The following is a 19,801-nucleotide window of genomic DNA, read 5'->3' as shown; positions in this document are numbered from 1 at the left end:
GGCTCTTTTAAGAGCCACCTCCATATTTCAGTCAAAAAGGCACAATTGTTCCATTTGTACACGCCCCTTTCCCACCGTGTATGTTCCCTGTTCTCGAGTCACTACAGACCGTGGTTCGATTCCAGGCTGTATCACCACCGGCCGTGATTGTAAATAAGAGTTGGTTCTTAACTGACTTGAGTCGTTTCAATAACGCTCTCTATATGTGATTAGATGTATGCCTAGAGTAGAAGAGGGGAAAAATACACTAGCAGTAATGAGTGATAGTAATGATATAGGGCAAAAAGTGTCAAAAATGGTCACTATGTAGCTAAGAACAACTGACTTTGAAAGTGCCGCTGATGAGATGGGAAAAGTTTACCGTGGAGCACGGAGGCCATCTAGTGGTTAAACGCTGGTACTGTCAGCGTGTGAGCACGTCATAGTGGCTCCCTATTGGTATTTGATCTTCAGGCCAGCGTTTCCCAAACTCGGTCCTCGGGTCCCCAAGTGGGGCACGTTGTGTTTTTTCGATTCCAATTGCTCTTGGAATGTAACATGCTAGAGTCTGTCTATTCCTTTGTGAAAATGGCCATTCAATGATTTCTGGCCCATGTGACATTCCTCGATGGCCCCAAAAATCCATGTTTTGATCCGATCATTACAACGTTAGCTGTGTGCACCCCATAATTCATGCGACTGACTAAGCTATTGAAAGTAAAATGATATATCTCTGTCCGGCGCAAGTGAAAGGTGGTCGAAAAAAAGTAGAGTAGAGTCGTGTGTCTTTGGCGTGATTTGAAGTCGACTTCTGATGTGGGATTTAGTTCATTTTTCCAAGAAGATTTGCTGAGGAATCGAAACCCCTTGACCAAATGATACGACAAAGTAAAGGCCCTAAATACAGGCTGCCAGTTAAATGCAGCAATGACACGGCTAAAGTGTGTCATCTCAGGACAAAAGAGCAGGAATTGTCTGCTGTTGCATCTTCACTCATGAGACAGGTAATAGCGGAGCTCCGTGGTGCTGAAAAAGACAGCGCCCCTGGCCATTTGCCAAGGCCTATTTCCCGTTGGAGGGATTTTTGACATGCTATAGGCACAGTTCAGTACACCCCTCATCCTGTAATTGGTCCCAGAATCATCCACTTGATTCCCGACCACCAACCGATTGTCGGGGTGCATTGGTGTAAAATGTGGTCGTCGAGATCAAGTTCTATAGGCTACATGGGGTACTGGCATCTGTACCTTTTTTTTTTTTTTAGCTACCTACACCAGTAGGGGAGCTTACAGATAAAGAGTGCACTAGGCTAGAGAGAAAAGTACCATTCCGTTTTTCATAAAGTAGGTCAATGTAACTTACTCTCTTTTGATACTTGAGAAACATAGATTCACATGACGTCCAAATCTGCAAGAGACAAAAGCAGCAGAAAATCAGCAGGTGAAGAAAAGGGTTAAGTGAATATGATTTAAGAGCAGTCAAATGAAGTAATAGTGACATAGATTGTAAGAAATGAAATGTACCATGTGAACATTGCATTGTGGCTTTAGAAGAGCATGTATTTGTAGATGAATGACAGATTAGCTTTGGTGACAAAGTAACTGTATAATTTGAGGTACTCTACATGAGCATGTGTTTGCCTATTTGATGATCTGTTGTAGTTAATGTTTGATTTTGAGCACATACTTGTTGTGACAATTGCATCAGGTTGAGGGAGAAATGGTCTGTGTGGCCATTGTGAGTGGCACTTCTGATCCAGCAGGTGGTGTTAAGATCCCTCCCTATGTGGCTTTGAATGATGAGCCAGTGTTGGCAAAATGACTTGTGCTCCAGCGGGTGGCGGTGAAATGCCTCCCTATCTATATGACTTGCCCTATTCCTTTGACATTGTTCACTTGATTGGAGATGATTCCGGTCTTCTTCATGAGCACTCCTGCATGTCTTCCTTCCTGTCTTGCCATGTGGGTTCCACGGAGGTGTGTGTTTTTGTTAGATATCACTGGGCACATTCCTAACGTGGAGGTGGTTTGCATAGCTCATGTCATGTGGATATATAAAGTATTGTATTGTAAGGTATGTTAGTCTACGGACGGTCTGACATTGCTCGTCCATATATTGATGTATTCCAATTGCATTTGGGTGTATTGTGTGGAATGTTGGAACATGGTTAGATCTTACTGTGCTGTTGGAGCTAGTAACACAAGCATTTCCCGACATCTGCTAAACAGGTGTATGTATATCTCTCTAGTCACCCCCAAAACCAATTCTTTCTTTGGCCGCCTCTCCTTCCAGTTCTCTGCTGCCAATGACTGGAACGAACTACAAAAATCTCTGAAACTGGAAACACTTATCTCCCTCACTAGCTTTAAGCACCAACTGTCAGAGCAGCTCACAGATTACTGCACCTGTACATAGCCCACCTATAATTTAGGCCAAACAACTACCTCTTTCCCTACTGTATTTAATGAATTTATTTATTTTGCTCCTTTGCACCCCATTATTTTTATTTCTACTTTGCACATGTCTTCCATTGCAAATGTACCATTCCAGTGTTTTACTTGCTATATTGTATTTACTTTGCCACCATGGGCTTTTTTTGCCTTTACCTCCCTTATCTCACCTCATTTGCTCACATCGTATATAGACTTGTTTATACTGTATTATTGACTGTATGTTTGTTTTACTCCATGTGTAAGTCTGTGTCGTTGTATGTGTCGAACTGCTTTGCTTAATCTTGGCCAGGTCGCAATTGTAAATGAGAACTTGTTCTCAACTTGCCTACCTGGTGAAATAAATAAAAATAAAAATTTAAAAAAATGTGTCTATTTGATTAGGATTAGGACTTTTCCTCTATGTGTCGCACTTCCATTTCCACTTTATGTCCCCGTTAGGGAGCTGTCATTTATGCTGCAGGCTAATTACTACCAATGTCATTGTGGTCCAAGTTCAACTCCTAGCCTATAGGGTGTGGTAACAGGCCCTCTGTTATTTGTTGTTGTACTCTGCATGTGAAGTATCTGCACTGTAGCCTATAGAGGAACTAAGCCCTTGATAATAGGGGAACGCAAGCTGTTGAACACAAACTCCCAGTCCTATGATGTTGCTCTGTGAAGGAGGTTAGCTTTTCAGCATTCAATTCCTGGCAGCCTTCTTCGCCCTGGTTGATTTGTGAATGTGAGTGATTCGAGAATGTTTGGCTTGGGTATCCAAGGTGTTTGAGATTGTTGAGGACCAGTGTTCCGAGGGGCTGACTGTGACATCATAAAGCGGAATGTAGTTAGCGTGCTGTTTGAGGGATTCCAATTCAGTCCGTTGCGGCCTTCCAGGCAGTGCAGTTGTGCTTCAAGTGTGCTCTCTGTGTGATGACTTGTTGTGCCTACACGGAGTACAGCTACGAACGGACGTGACATTTGGGGTAAGCCTAAGCCTTTTCGTAACCTTAACCTATTTCTTCTAACTTGCTATGACAAAGTGCTTTGATGACACTAGCTGCATCCCAGCTAGTTGAACGCTTGTCAGTCATTCTCCTAAAAGGCAACCTCTGTTGCTCGATGTACTAAACCGAGGGCCGGCAGCCACTAAGTGCACGTAAGAGACAATTATGGCAACAATAAGTTGTAAGATGATACCTAGTCACATCTGAGATGTGAATCAACTGCACCGATTGGTCAATCGCCAGTATGTGCCCTTGGGCCTCATTTGTCCCCTTTGAAATGACCTGTTGAGATCATTCAATGCAACAGCTGAGGCTCTCTGGCCTATAAAGGATCCACCTCATACCACTATTTCCGTAATATAAGGCTATGTTATTGTTTTTTGAAAAAAGTACCATACAATATTTGCACATCCCTATCACCTCTGTACGCATAGGAAAATGATCCCTTTATTGTGTGTGTGTTGGGTGGGTGTCTGAGGAATGTTTTACTGCGTTTCAGCTTGCAGAGGTATCACCACCCTTCCCATGGCCACCTGGATCCTGTCTAGGGAAGAAAAAGAAGAATGACGTTATTACATGGCCTTCAAGAGCTACATGACTGCTGAGGTGACATTACGGACCCCTTATAGGGTTTGTGGCATTCCTTGTGTATTTGTTTCCCGTATGTTGCACTTTGTTTCTCCTTTGTACTTGTGACACTATTTGAGGTTTTAACGCCTATCTCTATTAGGTGTGACTGGCAACTGCAGTGGGTTGAATCCTACTAGTTCAGTGTTTCCCAACTCCAGGCAGGGGTAGAGTAGCCATTTTTTGTGGTAGCCCTGGAGAGGCACAGCTGATTGAAAGAGTTGAATCAGGTGCAACAACAACAACAAGTAGAACAACACCAATCAATGTGAAGAGTGGGACATCACAGTTGGGCCTTGTGTTCAACATAGCTCAGTATTTGAGTGTGTTTCCCGCGCATGTAAGTAAGTAGCTTTGATTTCTTCTTCCTCCATTGTTCCCTAGAACGAACGCCCTGCCCTCCCCTTTGCAGCAGAGGCCAGGCAAAAGCGCGCGCTTTCTGTGCCACTGGCTTCAATCAGGTCCACCAAACGCAGATAATAAGAGCACCCGAGCACCGAAAATTACGTCATTAATTCACTTGAACTCAGCTAGCGAACACACGATGTCTGGAAGAGGTAAAGGCGGCAAGGGACTCGGAAAAGGAGGCGCTAAGCGTCACCGTAAGGTTCTCCGCGATAACATCCAGGGAATCACCAAGCCCGCCATTCGCCGTCTGGCTCGCCGTGGCGGCGTGAAGCGTATCTCCGGGCTGATCTACGAGGAGACCCGCGGTGTCCTGAAGGTGTTCCTTGAGAACGTGATCCGTGACGCCGTCACCTACACCGAGCACGCCAAGAGGAAGACCGTTACGGCCATGGACGTGGTCTACGCTCTGAAACGCCAGGGACGCACCCTGTACGGTTTCGGCGGTTAAACGCACTCTTCTCGGAACGTCAACATCCCGACTTGAACCCAAAGGCTCTTTTAAGAGCCACCCACATCCGCTTCAAAAGGGTCAAATCCATTATCGTAGGAAACCATGAGCCACTCTTGAGTGGACAGGGAGGGAGTATTCGTGACAGGAGGCTATGTTCAGTGCAGGCTTTGCCTACAGTCGTATTAAACCATGAGCCACTCTTGAGTGGACAGGGAGGGAGTGTTCATGACAGGAGGGAGGCTATGTTCAGTGCAGGCTTTGCCTACAGTCGTATTAAACCATGAGCCACTCTTGAGTGGACAGGGAGGGAGTGTTCATGACAGGAGGGAGGCTATGTTCAGTGCAGGCTTTGCGTACAGTCGTATTACGAGACACCCGAAATAAAGGCACCACGGCTGGGAAATCCCCACCAAGTACCAAAAAGGGGAGCCTTATTTTTGGCCATTGTAGGACTTTTTTGGAAACACACCATTCCCCACCAGTGACAGAGCATAGGCTATGGTCTTTGTTAGGGAAGCAAGCCTCTGAGTGGAAGGCTCTTATGCGCGCTCAGCTCCACTGGGCAAATGGCAGGGGCGCCTATGAGAAAGCAGGGGTGTGTCCACGGCCGGCGAATTAGCTTAGCTTCGTCTTCATAAGAGGGAAAGGGCTCTCCACCCCCTCATTCGTTTGTGAGAAGCAGCGAGACATCAGCATCATGCCCGAGCCAGCAAAGTCCGCGCCCAAGAAGGGCTCCAAGAAAGCCGTCACCAAGACCGCAGGGAAAGGCGGCAAGAAACGCCGAAAGTCGAGGAAGGAGAGCTACGCCATTTACGTGTACAAAGTCCTGAAGCAGGTCCACCCCGATACCGGCATCTCCTCCAAGGCCATGGGAATCATGAACTCGTTCGTGAACGACATCTTCGAGCGTATCGCCGGAGAGTCGTCTCGCCTGGCCCACTACAACAAGCGTTCCACCATCACCTCCAGGGAGATCCAGACCGCAGTGCGCCTGCTGCTCCCCGGAGAGCTGGCCAAGCACGCAGTGTCCGAGGGCACCAAGGCCGTGACCAAGTACACCAGCTCCAAGTAAACAGCCCATTTGGAGTGCTGTAGTAACCCAAAGGCTCTTTTAAGAGCCACCCAACCTGTCAGTGAAAAAAGCAAATCCATATATGTGTGTGTGTGTGGAGGACATGTCAAAAAGGGGGGAGAGGGAATAAATGATGCTGACATGAACAGGGTAGGAATGTGTGCATGGCAGTATAACACAGTGAGTGGGATTCCACTCGTGCTCCGATGACTGGAGCCTGTGTAACAGTATAACTTTAGGCCGAACCAGGGACCCTCTGCACACATCATCAACAACAGTCTCAGAGCAAGTGACGTCACCGATTGAAACTAGCCGTTTCACATCCCTTACACACACCTGTACAAGAGGGAGGAGGAGAGAGAAGAAGAGGCTCCAAATCTCTCTCTCTAGGCCTATATCAGGGCGGACAAGCACATGGGGCGCCAGCCTCCATAGCGCCGGCCGCACAGCCAGACACCAAGACCCACAGACACAAAGACCGGCACGAGTGAGTCACGCTGCGGAGTCAAGCGAGGAAGGACTGCGAGAAGGCCACAAGCCTATCTCTCTCTCTCTCTCTCTCTCTCTCTGACACGCTTTTGAAAGAGACACACAGACAGAGAGAGAGACTACCTAGCACAAGAAAACACACAGGCTCCAAATCCAACTAATAAACTCATACTAATAAAACATCACACACACACACACAAAGTGCAAGTAAGCATGTCGTTGGACAGTGTATTATTTCTCGTTTGCCTCCTGGACACATGACGAATACAACGTGAAACTAGTCTCAGCCAGGCCTCACAAGTGCATGTGTTTTAAGGTCCCCAAAAGAGCTCTCCTTTAAAACACCAAGGAGCACATCAGGGGACGCCAAACCATTTGATTCCCTTGCCAGACATCTCGGCTCACTCCACAATCAATGGTGCTCGCAATCGGATGCACTTTTAGGCCATTTAGGAGACAAATAGCACAGGAAAAGCAGTGCGCACCGCTCCACCCGACAGTCGAACGGTGAGGTTTTGAGCGAGTCGCAGCAAAATGCACGGGGCTTCTGCAGCCCACATGACTTTATTCTGAACGGACACAAGTCTGCTCGCTGGGCCGTTCGCTTTTGGGCCAAAAACGCGGCTCCGTCGGTGACTTTTGGCCCGATATTGGCGACCAGAAAACACAAGTGAAAGAGCATTTGGCCAGCCCGGAGAAGCCGAGCTGGGTGGCTTGAGTCTACATGGTTCTCATGTCGCGTTTAAGGCCAGCCCCCTGCACGGTGTGGAGCTTCAATAGCGCAGAGCAGCGTCTACAGCAAAGTACTCCTCCTCACAGACTACCGTAGTGTTGTAAGTGTGTGTGTTTACCGGACCGAACGACAGACATGGCAGAAGTCGCACCAGCACCCGCCGCCGCCGCGCCGGCCAAGGCACCCAAGAAGAAGGCAGCAGCCAAGCCCAAGAAAGCGGGACCCAGCGTAGGCGAGCTCATCGTCAAGGCGGTGTCCGCCTCCAAGGAGAGGAGCGGCGTGTCCCTGGCCGCGCTCAAGAAGTCTCTGGCGGCAGGCGGCTACGACGTGGAGAAGAACAACTCCCGTGTCAAGATCGCCGTCAAGAGCCTCGTCACCAAGGGCACCCTGGTCCAGACTAAGGGCACCGGTGCTTCCGGCTCCTTCAAGCTCAACAAGAAGGCCGTCGAGGCAAAGAAGCCCGCCAAGAAAGCCGCAGCCCCCAAAGCTAAGAAGGTGGCCGCCAAGAAGCCCGCCGCCGCCAAGAAGCCCAAGAAGGTAGCAGCCAAGAAGGCCGTGGCCGCAAAGAAGTCCCCCAAGAAGGCCAAGAAGCCCGCTACACCCAAAAAGGCCGCCAAGAGCCCAAAGAAGGTGAAGAAGCCCGCCGCAGCGGCCAAGAAAGCGGCCAAGAGCCCCAAGAAGGCTACCAAGGCAGCGAAGCCCAAAGCCGCCAAGCCCAAGGCGGCCAAGGCCAAGAAGGCAGCCCCCAAGAAGAAGTAAACCTATTACAAACAGTGTTCTTTCTACTCGACACATGTTGTTACCACAAAAGGCTCTTTTAAGAGCCACCCACCTCTTTCCATAAAAGCGCATGTCATTCCATTCCACCTACCTACCCGTGGTGCAAAAGAAATGAAATGAATGACTTTTACGCACCACATTTTGGAGTGGCTAAATGGCTTTACATTTGTCACTCAAGAGTGCAGCACCCTCACCAGTCAACATTGTTGTGATGTGTTAGAATTGGCATGTCACATTGATCCTGATAATAATAAGCATACATACTATAGTGGGTTGGACAGCAGCCATTTGTATTATGAGCCACTCTCGAATTGATTGATACATGTTTCAGTGATTTGAGTTGTCACTTTGGCGCTCCCGCCAACGTGAAAAAGTAACAAAAGTCGGAGGGAAACAGAGTAGCCTAGCCCTCGTCACTCTGCTGCCTGCCTGCCTGCGGGCGGGTGGGTGGGGGCGGGCTTAGGGCTGACTGCCTGTCTGTCTGTCCCTCCCTCACTCCAATTGGATAAGGCCACACCGGTCCGGTGGCCAATCGATGGCTTTTGTGGCGAGGTATAAGTAAGACTCTCGAGGTGGCCAGCGGCTCATTCAGACTTTCTGTGACATACTGAAGCTACCAATATGAGCGGAAGAGGCAAAACCGGAGGCAAGGCCAGGGCGAAGGCAAAGACACGTTCATCCCGTGCCGGGCTCCAGTTCCCCGTGGGCCGTGTGCACAGGCTGCTGCGTAAAGGCAACTACGCCGAGCGTGTGGGCGCTGGCGCACCAGTGTACCTGGCCGCAGTGCTCGAGTACCTGACTGCTGAGATCCTGGAGTTGGCCGGAAACGCTGCCCGTGACAACAAGAAGACTCGTATCATCCCCCGTCACCTGCAGCTGGCAGTCCGTAACGACGAGGAGCTGAACAAACTGCTTGGCGGCGTGACCATCGCGCAGGGTGGTGTTCTGCCCAACATCCAGGCAGTGCTGCTCCCCAAGAAGACTGAGAAGGCCGTCAAAGCCAAGTAAAATCGCTGGTGCGGCTGCAACTTGACTACTCAACCCCCAAAGGCTCTTTTAAGAGCCAACCACCTAGCTCAACAAAAGCGCAAAGTGTCCTTTCTATGCCTGGCCAATTATTTGGCGTGTTAGATACACACACATATAGACGGCACCGTATCAAGTGCCCACATGAGGCCTAAATGAAGGATAACAACTAGTAGGCTAGAATGAGAGCATTATTGCGCGTCAAGTGTAACGTTGCTCGCGGCCCTAACAAAAGACCCAAGCGCGCCTCGGCGAGGGTGGGGGTTGCATTTTGGGGCGGCACGGAGAGGCCGAGCCTCCCGTCCAATGGGCGGCGGAGGAGGCCTCCGCAACGGGCCAATCAGGGCGGTGCGGAGATGGTGACCAATGAGCAGACGCCGCTGCCGGCTTTATAAACTTCACATAGGCATTTTGAGGCTATACTCCGACTGTGAAAGAAGGAAGCTAGCTAGCGCCATGGCCAGAACCAAGCAAACCGCTCGCAAATCCACCGGTGGCAAAGCACCCAGGAAGCAGCTCGCCACCAAGGCTGCGCGCAAGAGCGCCCCGGCCACCGGCGGCGTGAAGAAGCCTCACCGTTACAGGCCCGGCACCGTGGCTCTTAGAGAGATCCGTCGTTACCAGAAGTCCACTGAGCTGCTGATCCGCAAACTGCCTTTCCAGCGCCTGGTGCGAGAAATTGCCCAGGACTTTAAGACCGACCTGCGCTTCCAGAGTTCCGCAGTGATGGCCCTGCAGGAGGCAAGCGAGGCTTACCTGGTCGGCCTGTTCGAGGACACCAACCTGTGCGCCATCCACGCCAAGAGGGTGACCATCATGCCCAAGGACATCCAGCTGGCCCGTCGTATTCGCGGAGAGCGCGCATAAACGATGACCTGATCTCCAAAATCCCCCAAAGGCTCTTTTAAGAGCCACCTCCATATTTCAGTCAAAAAGGCACAATTGTTCCATTTGTACACGCCCCTTTCCCACCGTGTATGTTCCCTGTTCTCGAGTCACTACAGACCGTGGTTCGATTCCAGGCTGTATCACCACCGGCCGTGATTGTAAATAAGAGTTGGTTCTTAACTGACTTGAGTCGTTTCAATAACGCTCTCTATATGTGATTAGATGTATGCCTAGAGTAGAAGAGGGGAAAAATACACTAGCAGTAATGAGTGATAGTAATGATATAGGGCAAAAAGTGTCAAAAATGGTCACTATGTAGCTAAGAACAACTGACTTTGAAAGTGCCGCTGATGAGATGGGAAAAGTTTACCGTGGAGCACGGAGGCCATCTAGTGGTTAAACGCTGGTACTGTCAGCGTGTGAGCACGTCATAGTGGCTCCCTATTGGTATTTGATCTTCAGGCCAGCGTTTCCCAAACTCGGTCCTCGGGTCCCCAAGTGGGGCACGTTGTGTTTTTTCGATTCCAATTGCTCTTGGAATGTAACATGCTAGAGTCTGTCTATTCCTTTGTGAAAATGGCCATTCAATGATTTCTGGCCCATGTGACATTCCTCGATGGCCCCAAAAATCCATGTTTTGATCCGATCATTACAACGTTAGCTGTGTGCACCCCATAATTCATGCGACTGACTAAGCTATTGAAAGTAAAATGATATATCTCTGTCCGGCGCAAGTGAAAGGTGGTCGAAAAAAAGTAGAGTAGAGTCGTGTGTCTTTGGCGTGATTTGAAGTCGACTTCTGATGTGGGATTTAGTTCATTTTTCCAAGAAGATTTGCTGAGGAATCGAAACCCCTTGACCAAATGATACGACAAAGTAAAGGCCCTAAATACAGGCTGCCAGTTAAATGCAGCAATGACACGGCTAAAGTGTGTCATCTCAGGACAAAAGAGCAGGAATTGTCTGCTGTTGCATCTTCACTCATGAGACAGGTAATAGCGGAGCTCCGTGGTGCTGAAAAAGACAGCGCCCCTGGCCATTTGCCAAGGCCTATTTCCCGTTGGAGGGATTTTTGACATGCTATAGGCACAGTTCAGTACACCCCTCATCCTGTAATTGGTCCCAGAATCATCCACTTGATTCCCGACCACCAACCGATTGTCGGGGTGCATTGGTGTAAAATGTGGTCGTCGAGATCAAGTTCTATAGGCTACATGGGGTACTGGCATCTGTACCTTTTTTTTTTTTTTAGCTACCTACACCAGTAGGGGAGCTTACAGATAAAGAGTGCACTAGGCTAGAGAGAAAAGTACCATTCCGTTTTTCATAAAGTAGGTCAATGTAACTTACTCTCTTTTGATACTTGAGAAACATAGATTCACATGACGTCCAAATCTGCAAGAGACAAAAGCAGCAGAAAATCAGCAGGTGAAGAAAAGGGTTAAGTGAATATGATTTAAGAGCAGTCAAATGAAGTAATAGTGACATAGATTGTAAGAAATGAAATGTACCATGTGAACATTGCATTGTGGCTTTAGAAGAGCATGTATTTGTAGATGAATGACAGATTAGCTTTGGTGACAAAGTAACTGTATAATTTGAGGTACTCTACATGAGCATGTGTTTGCCTATTTGATGATCTGTTGTAGTTAATGTTTGATTTTGAGCACATACTTGTTGTGACAATTGCATCAGGTTGAGGGAGAAATGGTCTGTGTGGCCATTGTGAGTGGCACTTCTGATCCAGCAGGTGGTGTTAAGATCCCTCCCTATGTGGCTTTGAATGATGAGCCAGTGTTGGCAAAATGACTTGTGCTCCAGCGGGTGGCGGTGAAATGCCTCCCTATCTATATGACTTGCCCTATTCCTTTGACATTGTTCACTTGATTGGAGATGATTCCGGTCTTCTTCATGAGCACTCCTGCATGTCTTCCTTCCTGTCTTGCCATGTGGGTTCCACGGAGGTGTGTGTTTTTGTTAGATATCACTGGGCACATTCCTAACGTGGAGGTGGTTTGCATAGCTCATGTCATGTGGATATATAAAGTATTGTATTGTAAGGTATGTTAGTCTACGGACGGTCTGACATTGCTCGTCCATATATTGATGTATTCCAATTGCATTTGGGTGTATTGTGTGGAATGTTGGAACATGGTTAGATCTTACTGTGCTGTTGGAGCTAGTAACACAAGCATTTCCCGACATCTGCTAAACAGGTGTATGTATATCTCTCTAGTCACCCCCAAAACCAATTCTTTCTTTGGCCGCCTCTCCTTCCAGTTCTCTGCTGCCAATGACTGGAACGAACTACAAAAATCTCTGAAACTGGAAACACTTATCTCCCTCACTAGCTTTAAGCACCAACTGTCAGAGCAGCTCACAGATTACTGCACCTGTACATAGCCCACCTATAATTTAGGCCAAACAACTACCTCTTTCCCTACTGTATTTAATGAATTTATTTATTTTGCTCCTTTGCACCCCATTATTTTTATTTCTACTTTGCACATGTCTTCCATTGCAAATGTACCATTCCAGTGTTTTACTTGCTATATTGTATTTACTTTGCCACCATGGGCTTTTTTTGCCTTTACCTCCCTTATCTCACCTCATTTGCTCACATCGTATATAGACTTGTTTATACTGTATTATTGACTGTATGTTTGTTTTACTCCATGTGTAAGTCTGTGTCGTTGTATGTGTCGAACTGCTTTGCTTAATCTTGGCCAGGTCGCAATTGTAAATGAGAACTTGTTCTCAACTTGCCTACCTGGTGAAATAAATAAAAATAAAAATTTAAAAAAATGTGTCTATTTGATTAGGATTAGGACTTTTCCTCTATGTGTCGCACTTCCATTTCCACTTTATGTCCCCGTTAGGGAGCTGTCATTTATGCTGCAGGCTAATTACTACCAATGTCATTGTGGTCCAAGTTCAACTCCTAGCCTATAGGGTGTGGTAACAGGCCCTCTGTTATTTGTTGTTGTACTCTGCATGTGAAGTATCTGCACTGTAGCCTATAGAGGAACTAAGCCCTTGATAATAGGGGAACGCAAGCTGTTGAACACAAACTCCCAGTCCTATGATGTTGCTCTGTGAAGGAGGTTAGCTTTTCAGCATTCAATTCCTGGCAGCCTTCTTCGCCCTGGTTGATTTGTGAATGTGAGTGATTCGAGAATGTTTGGCTTGGGTATCCAAGGTGTTTGAGATTGTTGAGGACCAGTGTTCCGAGGGGCTGACTGTGACATCATAAAGCGGAATGTAGTTAGCGTGCTGTTTGAGGGATTCCAATTCAGTCCGTTGCGGCCTTCCAGGCAGTGCAGTTGTGCTTCAAGTGTGCTCTCTGTGTGATGACTTGTTGTGCCTACACGGAGTACAGCTACGAACGGACGTGACATTTGGGGTAAGCCTAAGCCTTTTCGTAACCTTAACCTATTTCTTCTAACTTGCTATGACAAAGTGCTTTGATGACACTAGCTGCATCCCAGCTAGTTGAACGCTTGTCAGTCATTCTCCTAAAAGGCAACCTCTGTTGCTCGATGTACTAAACCGAGGGCCGGCAGCCACTAAGTGCACGTAAGAGACAATTATGGCAACAATAAGTTGTAAGATGATACCTAGTCACATCTGAGATGTGAATCAACTGCACCGATTGGTCAATCGCCAGTATGTGCCCTTGGGCCTCATTTGTCCCCTTTGAAATGACCTGTTGAGATCATTCAATGCAACAGCTGAGGCTCTCTGGCCTATAAAGGATCCACCTCATACCACTATTTCCGTAATATAAGGCTATGTTATTGTTTTTTGAAAAAAGTACCATACAATATTTGCACATCCCTATCACCTCTGTACGCATAGGAAAATGATCCCTTTATTGTGTGTGTGTTGGGTGGGTGTCTGAGGAATGTTTTACTGCGTTTCAGCTTGCAGAGGTATCACCACCCTTCCCATGGCCACCTGGATCCTGTCTAGGGAAGAAAAAGAAGAATGACGTTATTACATGGCCTTCAAGAGCTACATGACTGCTGAGGTGACATTACGGACCCCTTATAGGGTTTGTGGCATTCCTTGTGTATTTGTTTCCCGTATGTTGCACTTTGTTTCTCCTTTGTACTTGTGACACTATTTGAGGTTTTAACGCCTATCTCTATTAGGTGTGACTGGCAACTGCAGTGGGTTGAATCCTACTAGTTCAGTGTTTCCCAACTCCAGGCAGGGGTAGAGTAGCCATTTTTTGTGGTAGCCCTGGAGAGGCACAGCTGATTGAAAGAGTTGAATCAGGTGCAACAACAACAACAAGTAGAACAACACCAATCAATGTGAAGAGTGGGACATCACAGTTGGGCCTTGTGTTCAACATAGCTCAGTATTTGAGTGTGTTTCCCGCGCATGTAAGTAAGTAGCTTTGATTTCTTCTTCCTCCATTGTTCCCTAGAACGAACGCCCTGCCCTCCCCTTTGCAGCAGAGGCCAGGCAAAAGCGCGCGCTTTCTGTGCCACTGGCTTCAATCAGGTCCACCAAACGCAGATAATAAGAGCACCCGAGCACCGAAAATTACGTCATTAATTCACTTGAACTCAGCTAGCGAACACACGATGTCTGGAAGAGGTAAAGGCGGCAAGGGACTCGGAAAAGGAGGCGCTAAGCGTCACCGTAAGGTTCTCCGCGATAACATCCAGGGAATCACCAAGCCCGCCATTCGCCGTCTGGCTCGCCGTGGCGGCGTGAAGCGTATCTCCGGGCTGATCTACGAGGAGACCCGCGGTGTCCTGAAGGTGTTCCTTGAGAACGTGATCCGTGACGCCGTCACCTACACCGAGCACGCCAAGAGGAAGACCGTTACGGCCATGGACGTGGTCTACGCTCTGAAACGCCAGGGACGCACCCTGTACGGTTTCGGCGGTTAAACGCACTCTTCTCGGAACGTCAACATCCCGACTTGAACCCAAAGGCTCTTTTAAGAGCCACCCACATCCGCTTCAAAAGGGTCAAATCCATTATCGTAGGAAACCATGAGCCACTCTTGAGTGGACAGGGAGGGAGTATTCGTGACAGGAGGCTATGTTCAGTGCAGGCTTTGCCTACAGTCGTATTAAACCATGAGCCACTCTTGAGTGGACAGGGAGGGAGTGTTCATGACAGGAGGGAGGCTATGTTCAGTGCAGGCTTTGCCTACAGTCGTATTAAACCATGAGCCACTCTTGAGTGGACAGGGAGGGAGTGTTCATGACAGGAGGGAGGCTATGTTCAGTGCAGGCTTTGCGTACAGTCGTATTACGAGACACCCGAAATAAAGGCACCACGGCTGGGAAATCCCCACCAAGTACCAAAAAGGGGAGCCTTATTTTTGGCCATTGTAGGACTTTTTTGGAAACACACCATTCCCCACCAGTGACAGAGCATAGGCTATGGTCTTTGTTAGGGAAGCAAGCCTCTGAGTGGAAGGCTCTTATGCGCGCTCAGCTCCACTGGGCAAATGGCAGGGGCGCCTATGAGAAAGCAGGGGTGTGTCCACGGCCGGCGAATTAGCTTAGCTTCGTCTTCATAAGAGGGAAAGGGCTCTCCACCCCCTCATTCGTTTGTGAGAAGCAGCGAGACATCAGCATCATGCCCGAGCCAGCAAAGTCCGCGCCCAAGAAGGGCTCCAAGAAAGCCGTCACCAAGACCGCAGGGAAAGGCGGCAAGAAACGCCGAAAGTCGAGGAAGGAGAGCTACGCCATTTACGTGTACAAAGTCCTGAAGCAGGTCCACCCCGATACCGGCATCTCCTCCAAGGCCATGGGAATCATGAACTCGTTCGTGAACGACATCTTCGAGCGTATCGCCGGAGAGTCGTCTCGCCTGGCCCACTACAACAAGCGTTCCACCATCACCTCCAGGGAGATCCAGACCGCAGTGCGCCTGCTGCTCCCCGGAGAGCTGGCCAAGCACGCAGTGTCCGAGGGCACCAAGGCCGTGACCAAGTACACCAGCTCCAAGTAAACAGCCCATTTTGGAGTGCTGTAGTAACCCAAAGGCTCTTTTAAGAGCCACCCAACCTGTCAGTGAAAAAAGCAAATCCATATATGTGTGTGTGTGTGTGTGGAGGACATGTCAAAAAGGGGGGAGAGGGAATAAATGATGCTGACATGAACAGGGTAGGAATGTGTGCATGGCAGTATAACACAGTGAGTGGGATTCCACTCGTGCTCCGATGACTGGAGCCTGTGTAACAGTATAACTTTAGGCCGAACCAGGGACCCTCTGCACACATCATCAACAACAGTCTCAGAGCAAGTGACGTCACCGATTGAAACTAGCCGTTTCACATCCCTTACACACACCTGTACAAGAGGGAGGAGGAGAGAGAAGAAGAGGCTCCAAATCTCTCTCTCTAGGCCTATATCAGGGCGGACAAGCACATGGGGCGCCAGCCTCCATAGCGCCGGCCGCACAGCCAGACACCAAGACCCACAGACACAAAGACCGGCACGAGTGAGTCACGCTGCGGAGTCAAGCGAGGAAGGACTGCGAGAAGGCCACAAGCCTATCTCTCTCTCTCTCTCTCTCTCTCTCTGACACGCTTTTGAAAGAGACACACAGACAGAGAGAGAGACTACCTAGCACAAGAAAACACACAGGCTCCAAATCCAACTAATAAACTCATACTAATAAAACATCACACACACACACACAAAGTGCAAGTAAGCATGTCGTTGGACAGTGTATTATTTCTCGTTTGCCTCCTGGACACATGACGAATACAACGTGAAACTAGTCTCAGCCAGGCCTCACAAGTGCATGTGTTTTAAGGTCCCCAAAAGAGCTCTCCTTTAAAACACCAAGGAGCACATCAGGGGACGCCAAACCATTTGATTCCCTTGCCAGACATCTCGGCTCACTCCACAATCAATGGTGCTCGCAATCGGATGCACTTTTAGGCCATTTAGGAGACAAATAGCACAGGAAAAGCAGTGCGCACCGCTCCACCCGACAGTCGAACGGTGAGGTTTTGAGCGAGTCGCAGCAAAATGCACGGGGCTTCTGCAGCCCACATGACTTTATTCTGAACGGACACAAGTCTGCTCGCTGGGCCGTTCGCTTTTGGGCCAAAAACGCGGCTCCGTCGGTGACTTTTGGCCCGATATTGGCGACCAGAAAACACAAGTGAAAGAGCATTTGGCCAGCCCGGAGAAGCCGAGCTGGGTGGCTTGAGTCTACATGGTTCTCATGTCGCGTTTAAGGCCAGCCCCCTGCACGGTGTGGAGCTTCAATAGCGCAGAGCAGCGTCTACAGCAAAGTACTCCTCCTCACAGACTACCGTAGTGTTGTAAGTGTGTGTGTTTACCGGACCGAACGACAGACATGGCAGAAGTCGCACCAGCACCCGCCGCCGCCGCGCCGGCCAAGGCACCCAAGAAGAAGGCAGCAGCCAAGCCCAAGAAAGCGGGACCCAGCGTAGGCGAGCTCATCGTCAAGGCGGTGTCCGCCTCCAAGGAGAGGAGCGGCGTGTCCCTGGCCGCGCTCAAGAAGTCTCTGGCGGCAGGCGGCTACGACGTGGAGAAGAACAACTCCCGTGTCAAGATCGCCGTCAAGAGCCTCGTCACCAAGGGCACCCTGGTCCAGACTAAGGGCACCGGTGCTTCCGGCTCCTTCAAGCTCAACAAGAAGGCCGTCGAGGCAAAGAAGCCCGCCAAGAAAGCCGCAGCCCCCAAAGCTAAGAAGGTGGCCGCCAAGAAGCCCGCCGCCGCCAAGAAGCCCAAGAAGGTAGCAGCCAAGAAGGCCGTGGCCGCAAAGAAGTCCCCCAAGAAGGCCAAGAAGCCCGCTACACCCAAAAAGGCCGCCAAGAGCCCAAAGAAGGTGAAGAAGCCCGCCGCAGCGGCCAAGAAAGCGGCCAAGAGCCCCAAGAAGGCTACCAAGGCAGCGAAGCCCAAAGCCGCCAAGCCCAAGGCGGCCAAGGCCAAGAAGGCAGCCCCCAAGAAGAAGTAAACCTATTACAAACAGTGTTCTTTCTACTCGACACATGTTGTTACCACAAAAGGCTCTTTTAAGAGCCACCCACCTCTTTCCATAAAAGCGCATGTCATTCCATTCCACCTACCTACCCGTGGTGCAAAAGAAATGAAATGAATGACTTTTACGCACCACATTTTGGAGTGGCTAAATGGCTTTACATTTGTCACTCAAGAGTGCAGCACCCTCACCAGTCAACATTGTTGTGATGTGTTAGAATTGGCATGTCACATTGATCCTGATAATAATAAGCATACATACTATAGTGGGTTGGACAGCAGCCATTTGTATTATGAGCCACTCTCGAATTGATTGATACATGTTTCAGTGATTTGAGTTGTCACTTTGGCGCTCCCGCCAACGTGAAAAAGTAACAAAAGTCGGAGGGAAACAGAGTAGCCTAGCCCTCGTCACTCTGCTGCCTGCCTGCCTGCGGGCGGGTGGGTGGGGGCGGGCTTAGGGCTGACTGCCTGTCTGTCTGTCCCTCCCTCACTCCAATTGGATAAGGCCACACCGGTCCGGTGGCCAATCGATGGCTTTTGTGGCGAGGTATAAGTAAGACTCTCGAGGTGGCCAGCGGCTCATTCAGACTTTCTGTGACATACTGAAGCTACCAATATGAGCGGAAGAGGCAAAACCGGAGGCAAGGCCAGGGCGAAGGCAAAGACACGTTCATCCCGTGCCGGGCTCCAGTTCCCCGTGGGCCGTGTGCACAGGCTGCTGCGTAAAGGCAACTACGCCGAGCGTGTGGGCGCTGGCGCACCAGTGTACCTGGCCGCAGTGCTCGAGTACCTGACTGCTGAGATCCTGGAGTTGGCCGGAAACGCTGCCCGTGACAACAAGAAGACTCGTATCATCCCCCGTCACCTGCAGCTGGCAGTCCGTAACGACGAGGAGCTGAACAAACTGCTTGGCGGCGTGACCATCGCGCAGGGTGGTGTTCTGCCCAACATCCAGGCAGTGCTGCTCCCCAAGAAGACTGAGAAGGCCGTCAAAGCCAAGTAAAATCGCTGGTGCGGCTGCAACTTGACTACTCAACCCCCAAAGGCTCTTTTAAGAGCCAACCACCTAGCTCAACAAAAGCGCAAAGTGTCCTTTCTATGCCTGGCCAATTATTTGGCGTGTTAGATACACACACATATAGACGGCACCGTATCAAGTGCCCACATGAGGCCTAAATGAAGGATAACAACTAGTAGGCTAGAATGAGAGCATTATTGCGCGTCAAGTGTAACGTTGCTCGCGGCCCTAACAAAAGACCCAAGCGCGCCTCGGCGAGGGTGGGGGTTGCATTTTGGGGCGGCACGGAGAGGCCGAGCCTCCCGTCCAATGGGCGGCGGAGGAGGCCTCCGCAACGGGCCAATCAGGGCGGTGCGGAGATGGTGACCAATGAGCAGACGCCGCTGCCGGCTTTATAAACTTCACATAGGCATTTTGAGGCTATACTCCGACTGTGAAAGAAGGAAGCTAGCTAGCGCCATGGCCAGAACCAAGCAAACCGCTCGCAAATCCACCGGTGGCAAAGCACCCAGGAAGCAGCTCGCCACCAAGGCTGCGCGCAAGAGCGCCCCGGCCACCGGCGGCGTGAAGAAGCCTCACCGTTACAGGCCCGGCACCGTGGCTCTTAGAGAGATCCGTCGTTACCAGAAGTCCACTGAGCTGCTGATCCGCAAACTGCCTTTCCAGCGCCTGGTGCGAGAAATTGCCCAGGACTTTAAGACCGACCTGCGCTTCCAGAGTTCCGCAGTGATGGCCCTGCAGGAGGCAAGCGAGGCTTACCTGGTCGGCCTGTTCGAGGACACCAACCTGTGCGCCATCCACGCCAAGAGGGTGACCATCATGCCCAAGGACATCCAGCTGGCCCGTCGTATTCGCGGAGAGCGCGCATAAACGATGACCTGATCTCCAAAATCCCCCAAA

At 49.7% G+C, this 19,801-nt stretch overlaps 2 protein-coding genes across 2 annotated transcripts; both read left to right on the top strand.

Moving 5' to 3' along the window:
• The first annotated feature begins 8,596 nt into the window (after window positions 1-8,596).
• On the top strand, window positions 8,597-9,898 carry LOC149975758 (histone H2A). The gene has a single exon (XM_090204958.1). It carries the CDS (start codon window positions 8,597-8,599, stop codon window positions 8,981-8,983), a length of 387 nt encoding a protein of 128 aa, XP_090061084.1. The 3' UTR covers window positions 8,984-9,898.
• Window positions 9,899-18,499: 8,601 nt separating this feature from the next.
• On the top strand, window positions 18,500-19,801 carry LOC118956073 (histone H2A). Its single transcript, XM_036974144.2, has one exon. The coding sequence runs from the start codon at window positions 18,500-18,502 to the stop codon at window positions 18,884-18,886; it is 387 nt and encodes a 128-aa protein (XP_036830039.1). The 3' UTR covers window positions 18,887-19,801.

Source organism: Oncorhynchus mykiss, chromosome 17 (assembly GCF_057628025.1).
Source record: "Oncorhynchus mykiss isolate SJ-2025 chromosome 17, ASM5762802v1, whole genome shotgun sequence".
Lineage (NCBI taxonomy): Eukaryota > Metazoa > Chordata > Actinopteri > Salmoniformes > Salmonidae > Oncorhynchus > Oncorhynchus mykiss.
Note: the sequence above shows the minus strand (reverse complement) of the source record. Positions and strands in the feature narration are given on the sequence as shown.